The 7,489-nt window shown below is 44.1% G+C and overlaps 1 protein-coding gene across 1 annotated transcript in view; it reads right to left on the bottom strand.

Annotated features, from left to right (window-relative positions):
- RHOBTB3 (Rho related BTB domain containing 3) overlaps positions 1–3,694 on the bottom strand; it is a 55,743-nt gene extending 52,049 nt beyond the window's left edge. The window contains exons 1-2 of the mRNA XM_007450230.1: positions 3,401–3,694; positions 2,995–3,220 (exon numbers count right to left, since the gene is read on the bottom strand). Of these exons, the coding sequence (XP_007450292.1) occupies positions 2,995–3,220; positions 3,401–3,402 (228 nt within the window). The 5' untranslated portion in view covers positions 3,403–3,694. The remainder of the gene's footprint in view (positions 1–2,994; positions 3,221–3,400) is intronic.
- Positions 3,695–7,489: the final 3,795 nt, after the last annotated feature.

Below are 7,489 nucleotides of genomic sequence, written 5' to 3'. Positions count from 1 at the left end.
TTCCCTACATTTATTTACTCTATTCACTCAACATTTGTTCAACTGAGTGTATAACCAATTAGTTTTTAGACTGTAAGATTTTTCACAATGAAAATACCAAAGTAAAAGAAGGGTTTCATTTGCTTGTATGGACTCCAGCCAGTAAGTTCTCTACCAATGCTTCCTATGATCAGCATCATCATTGTCATAATTAGGAATTTAATAGCATCCCTGTTATTGAAAAAGCCCATTTTTCATTTATTTTAGCCTATTAAATTTACTTTAGCTGAAAATTTATTTGGGCAAGTGATCTTTTCTTTCAGTAATATGGAAATTTGCATAAGAAATGTTTTTATGTACATTCTATACATTTCTTTGGAAAGGTGTATTAGTTCCCTATAGTCTCTAATTCGGTTTTCTTAAAGTGCAGTTTAAATGTAAATCTCACATAATGATATCTGTATTTTTTTAGACATTAAACTTTCTTCTGTTATAAAATATAATACTTAGCTGCAACATAACTTTTATACTAGTAAAGAATCAGAAACTTTCGAGTAAGATTACATGAAAACATTCAAAACATGATGCTATTGTGTACTGAAAACATTTATACATGTCAGAGAGTAGATTTCTTCTTTTATCACTCAAGAATTAGACTAGCATTTATCAACTTCATTACGATTTCTTTTAATTATAGCAAATTTTAAAGCTTTTTCAAGTCCCAAAACAGTATTAGCAATATTTCTGATTTACAGGTCACTTAAAAGAAATGGCTAAATATATTAAGAATATCTGCATTATTAAAATTAAAAACACTAATTAAATTTTTTCAAAGGTGGATAGTGCTATAAAAGAATTGTTTAGAATTAATTTTCAGTCCCTGTCTTTCCCACCCCCTTTCCAGGGGTCCTATTTCTGAGCTGCCCCAGTGAAATGTATTTTTGCTGTGTTGAGCTTTCAGAGACCTTTATTTTTAGAACACTAATATTTTATATCACCCACAGGGTAGGCATGAAAAAACATTGCTGTCTGCTGGTGACACTTAGTGACCTCGTTCCTTGGGGTTGGGACATTCAGTCAGCTGTCTACCAAGGGACAACCCAGAGTCGTGAAGTGTGCGCGTTAAGTGCTTCACATTCCCACTGGGGCTTTTTCCCTTCTAAGAGTGTTCTCTGACTAGGCTGGCCCCTGCCCAATGAAACGAAGGACCAAAGATTTTCCCCCAAATGTTTAAAAACTCTCCCCAGGTGACCCAGACGTCCACATTCATGAAAGGGGAAACAGGGGGAGGAGAAAAAAAAAAGAGAGAAAGGAAGAAAAGGAAAGCTCCATCAGCCTCTGCACAGAGCAGCTGCGGGCCCTTACCCAGACGGGACAGTCGTGGACCACTAGCTTGACGTTCCCAAACGCGCTGGCCTGATACTCCGTGAACACGGGACGCGCTACCGTACTGGTCGCGTTCAGCAACAAGCTGCTTTCGTCCCCTGAGACCAGAGGGCTTCTCCCCAGATAAGTGCGGATGAGCCCCGACGACCGATTGTCCTGGTGAAACGCGTCCCCCTCGTTCCCCAGCGCCACGATGTGAATGGACCTACACGGCAGAGACGGGGGCGAGGGGGAGAAAAGGCGCGTGGTCAGCGCGAGGCTCTCTTTCATCCCAACAGGAAGTGCGGGGGACAGCGCACAGCGGGGATGGGCATGAGCCCCTCGCCCAGGGGCGCACGGCACGCGCTGGGGTAGAGACAATGGCAGGACCGCGACGCGTACATACATGATCTCAAATCCAAGGGTAGGGCGGCGACTCGGAGAAAAGCGGCTCCTCACGGCTTCTAGGAGCCCGTCCGCGGCGTATCCACCCGCAATCAGCTCATGCCGGGCCGCGTCCCCTCTAGCGCGCCTCCCCCGCTGCGCGGCCGACGCAGAAAATTTACTTTAGCTGAAAATTTATTTGGGCAAGTGATCTTTTCTTTCAGTAATATGGAAATTTGCATAAGAAATGTTTTTATGTACATTCTATACATTTCTTTGGAAAGGTGTATTAGTTCCCTATAGTCTCTAATTCGGTTTTCTTAAAGTGCAGTTTAAATGTAAATCTCACATAATGATATCTGTATTTTTTTAGACATTAAACTTTCTTCTGTTATAAAATATAATACTTAGCTGCAACATAACTTTTATACTAGTAAAGAATCAGAAACTTTCGAGTAAGATTACATGAAAACATTCAAAACATGATGCTATTGTGTACTGAAAACATTTATACATGTCAGAGAGTAGATTTCTTCTTTTATCACTCAAGAATTAGACTAGCATTTATCAACTTCATTACGATTTCTTTTAATTATAGCAAATTTTAAAGCTTTTTCAAGTCCCAAAACAGTATTAGCAATATTTCTGATTTACAGGTCACTTAAAAGAAATGGCTAAATATATTAAGAATATCTGCATTATTAAAATTAAAAACACTAATTAAATTTTTTCAAAGGTGGATAGTGCTATAAAAGAATTGTTTAGAATTAATTTTCAGTCCCTGTCTTTCCCACCCCCTTTCCAGGGGTCCTATTTCTGAGCTGCCCCAGTGAAATGTATTTTTGCTGTGTTGAGCTTTCAGAGACCTTTATTTTTAGAACACTAATATTTTATATCACCCACAGGGTAGGCATGAAAAAACATTGCTGTCTGCTGGTGACACTTAGTGACCTCGTTCCTTGGGGTTGGGACATTCAGTCAGCTGTCTACCAAGGGACAACCCAGAGTCGTGAAGTGTGCGCGTTAAGTGCTTCACATTCCCACTGGGGCTTTTTCCCTTCTAAGAGTGTTCTCTGACTAGGCTGGCCCCTGCCCAATGAAACGAAGGACCAAAGATTTTCCCCCAAATGTTTAAAAACTCTCCCCAGGTGACCCAGACGTCCACATTCATGAAAGGGGAAACAGGGGGAGGAGAAAAAAAAAAGAGAGAAAGGAAGAAAAGGAAAGCTCCATCAGCCTCTGCACAGAGCAGCTGCGGGCCCTTACCCAGACGGGACAGTCGTGGACCACTAGCTTGACGTTCCCAAACGCGCTGGCCTGATACTCCGTGAACACGGGACGCGCTACCGTACTGGTCGCGTTCAGCAACAAGCTGCTTTCGTCCCCTGAGACCAGAGGGCTTCTCCCCAGATAAGTGCGGATGAGCCCCGACGACCGATTGTCCTGGTGAAACGCGTCCCCCTCGTTCCCCAGCGCCACGATGTGAATGGACCTACACGGCAGAGACGGGGGCGAGGGGGAGAAAAGGCGCGTGGTCAGCGCGAGGCTCTCTTTCATCCCAACAGGAAGTGCGGGGGACAGCGCACAGCGGGGATGGGCATGAGCCCCTCGCCCAGGGGCGCACGGCACGCGCTGGGGTAGAGACAATGGCAGGACCGCGACGCGTACATACATGATCTCAAATCCAAGGGTAGGGCGGCGACTCGGAGAAAAGCGGCTCCTCACGGCTTCTAGGAGCCCGTCCGCGGCGTATCCACCCGCAATCAGCTCATGCCGGGCCGCGTCCCCTCTAGCGCGCCTCCCCCGCTGCGCGGCCGACGCAGAGCGGGCCCGCGCGAGCCAGCGAGCGAGCGAGCCACGGGGACCGAGGGCGTGCGAGTCTGGCCGTGTGCGCACGGCCAGCCAGTCAGGAAGTGCCAGGGAACATCCCGGCCGGCTGCGCCGCTCCCGCCTCCCCGGCGGCCGCCGAGCGTTGCCGGACGCCGTAACCCTGCTCCGCCGCTCTCCCTCGGCCGGGCAGCAGTCGCCTCCTCCGGCTGCTGCTGCTGCCGCCACCGCCGCCGCCGCCGCTCCTCCTCTTTCTGGCCCAGAGAGGGTAGGAGAAAAGCCGGGCCTCCGCCCCCTTGGCGGGCCGGGCGGGCCGGGCGGGCGGGCTGGCGGGAGCAGCACGTGCCGGCCTTGGGGGTCGGGAGGACGAGGGGGCCGCGCTCCCCACTGAGGCCCTGGAGCCTGGGCGGCGGCGGCCGGGTACAAAGGAGCGGCCCGCGCGCGGGACGCCGCGGAATATAAATTAATAAATACGACGCCCCAGCCCGAGAGCTCCCGATCGCCAATCCGCCTGCAGCAAGTTTGTTCAACTCGACAGGCTGTAACCAGAGCCGGGAAAGGGGAGGGTGGGTCGGTGAGGCCCCTGCTCCCTAAAGACTGGAAAAAAAAGAGGTGAGGGAAGCCAGCTTCCCTGGGAGTCCAGCTCGCTGGCCGCTCCAGCAGCCCCATTTTTTTTTTTTTCCCCCTCTTGGCCTTGACCAAAAAGTGTTTTAGCAAGTCTGCCGCTTTGTCATTTGTCAACATGTAGTACAGCTGTTTTCTAGAATCATACTTGTGAGGAAAAAAATAAAGGCAACATTCATCCTGGTGCAGAAAGGGTTCTTTGTTCACGCAGCAATTAATTCGCTAATATCGCTTCAGAAGGATTATTTACTACTTCAAGCTATATTCGGCATCTTTTACCAAAAATTTAAGGGTTTTTTGCTTTTTTTTAAGTGTTGAGGTTCTTATTATGATAGTTTTAGAAACCAGTTACGAGTGAGGTGTTTGTGTTTACATGCTAAATGCTAGTTTACGTGGAGATTTTTCTGTACACATTATGGCCACATGTTTAATAATACCTCCTCAGACCAGCTGAAAAAATAACGATCATGCTAATGCAAGGATACTTTAGATTCTTTCATGATAACGCCCTGAAGTAAAGGCTATGAATGTCCCCAAAGGGCCTCAAACTGCCTCAATGCAAATGAACACTGGAATCCACTAATTCCAAGAAGGGCCAGAGTTTACTCTGGGGCTCTGCTTCTCCATAAACATGAAAATTCTTACAAGTGCTCTGTGTTGAAAGAGTTCTTGTTTATCCCTTTATTTATTTATTTATTTTGCCCGACTTTAAAATGTTGCTGTTTCTTTTCTCAACCGAGCTATTTTGAGGGTATGAAACAGGAGGTGCTGAGTAGGACAGTGAAAAGCCTAGGGTAAGAGCCCTTTGGAATGTGAACAACTTTTTATTATGGGCCCTTGGTTGCTCAACTGAAAGTAGTTTAATAGTTTCTCATGCTCAAATAGGGTATAATGGGGGGCATTCTTTATGTTGTCACTGATTTTTTAAAAATCTAATTTCCTTTGCACTCAGTACAGTTTCTCTTTTAGTCTCTAGAACCTAAAACATCCTGAAATCTTTGAGAGTACAGGATCACCTTTTCTCTGGGGTCATCAATCCCCTCCAGTAACCACAAGTCGAAAACAAAGACACTAGAATGGGTGAATGAATAAAGAAAAATGTAGTATATACATACGATGAAATATTATTCAGCCTTAAAAAAGGGGGAAGTCTTGTCATGTGTTACAACATGAATGAATCTCCAGGGCAATAAGCTAGTCATAGAAAGACAAAGACTGCTTATTCCACTTACATGAGGTATCTAAGGCAGTCAAACTCTTATAAACAGAAAGCAGAATGCTAGTTTTAAGGGGCTGAGGGGAGAGGAAAATGGGGAATTCCGTGAGTATAAAGTTTCCATTTTGTAAGATGAAAAAGTTAAAAGATCTGTTGCAAACAAGGTGCATATAGTAATGTATACTTTTAAATGGTGAAAATGGTAAATTTTGTGTACCACTATAGAAAATGGGGAATTCCGTGAGTATAAAGTTTCCATTTTGTAAGATGAAAAAGTTAAAAGATCTGTTGCAAACAAGGTGCATATAGTAATGTATACTTTTAAATGGTGAAAATGGTAAATTTTGTGTTTTACCACTATATATATATATATATATATATATATATATATGAGAGAGAGAGAGTTAAGAGTTAGAGTTGCTGGGAAGTGGAAGGAAGGGAGACAGTGTTCATTTTTTCCTCAGTTACTGAGTATGTGAGCCAGGTCTGTGCTGGTAGGCATGGGAGATACTAAGATACATAAGACTCTATCCTCACCCTTGAGAAGCTAAATCTATTCAATATTATTAATGGTCACCATGTTGTGAATATTAATGCATCCAATCCTTTTGAAAACATACTTGTTCCTTAAAAATTATAATACAGGCTTATGCATTCAGTAATAGAGGTAGGAACAAAGTACATGGATAAAGTTCAGTGAACATTAAGAAGAGATATGTGCCTTGTGTGTCATCAGAGAGATGTTCATGGAGGAAGTAACCATTGTGTTAGGTCTTAGAAGATGAAGAGAAGCTTGCTAGATTTGGAGGAATCGGTGGTTAGAAGTATTGGTGGAAAGAATGGACAGACGTCATATACAAATCACATGCAGAGGTAGAGATGTGGGAGATCGTGGCTGATTCAGGGAACAGCAAGAGCTAAAATTAGTGCTGGTGTTCTGATTCCTTTATTACAGCAGGCAGAAAAGAGAGTGGTAGAGGCTTCCCAAGGGATTTCCAAAGTCAGACCTGGTGATACTCAAGTTATAGCTTTGGAATCCCTAGACCAACCTCTGTTTATATGACAGAAGCCTGTCTAGATGCTCACCAAACCCATGTCCGCTTCCGGAACCCATAGATAAAGTACATTTCCCAAAGTTTTTGCATGTAGATAGGGCCATGTGATTAGTTCTCACTAGTAAAATATGATCCCTGCTGAGCAGTTAAGAGAAGGTGGACCTTCTCCACTTTTTTTCATCCATCCATCTACCAACTGGATGAAGCCGGGTCAACCTTGAAGCCATGTGTTGATCTGCAGCTTAGAAGAAGCCTGAGTCTCTGAATGACTAGTTACAGCAGAGCCCCCTCACAGCATGCTTTGTACTGTGATATGGGTGAGAAAATAGATCTTTATTGAGTTAAGCCAGACATTCTGGGGTCAATTATTACAGCAGCTAGTATTACTTATCTTGGCTAATACAGTGTTACAGATGGTCCATTTCTTGATATCTTAAAGATTCTTTTCATAATTATCTTAAGACTACTTTTTAAATAATCAATTCTCTTTTATGTACAATTTTTATTTGGTTTATATATTTGTAGTTTCCCTCATTAGTAGCATTAAGTGTTTGTTTGTCTGTTTGTTTGCACTTTTACCAGGGTGTAACAAATTGGATTATCATATGTCCTCCAACTTCAAGGTCACTGCAGAACACACAAGGAAGGTCCTCCAGCCCAAACAGTATGTTTTTCTATTTTCCTGGCTGGAATGCCACTGTTTCATATTCATTCTGATAGATGTTCTTATCCCCAGATAAAATGTACCCACATATGAGTGTAAGATACAGAAGTTGACCCCTGAAATTCCAGAAAAGATATTTGAACTTTTATCTTCAAACACATATATATTCCCCCCCCCGCAAAAAAAGAGGGAAAGAAATTAAGCCCTACTAATATTTAATGTGAGGATTGGTAGTGGCACCCCAAACTTGATCCATTAAGTAGGCAGGCACTCAGGGTGCTCGGGGGAGAGGGTGGTAGCACAGACGCTCACTGTGTGGGGAGGGGAGGACTCTCTCCTTTGTTCACTTTTAACATATTGCCACATGTTGCAGTT

This window comes from Lipotes vexillifer, unplaced genomic scaffold (genome assembly GCF_000442215.2).
Source record: "Lipotes vexillifer unplaced genomic scaffold, Lipotes_vexillifer_v1.1 scaffold1403, whole genome shotgun sequence".
NCBI lineage: Eukaryota > Metazoa > Chordata > Mammalia > Artiodactyla > Lipotidae > Lipotes > Lipotes vexillifer.
This window is presented reverse-complemented; position numbering and strand designations above follow the sequence as displayed.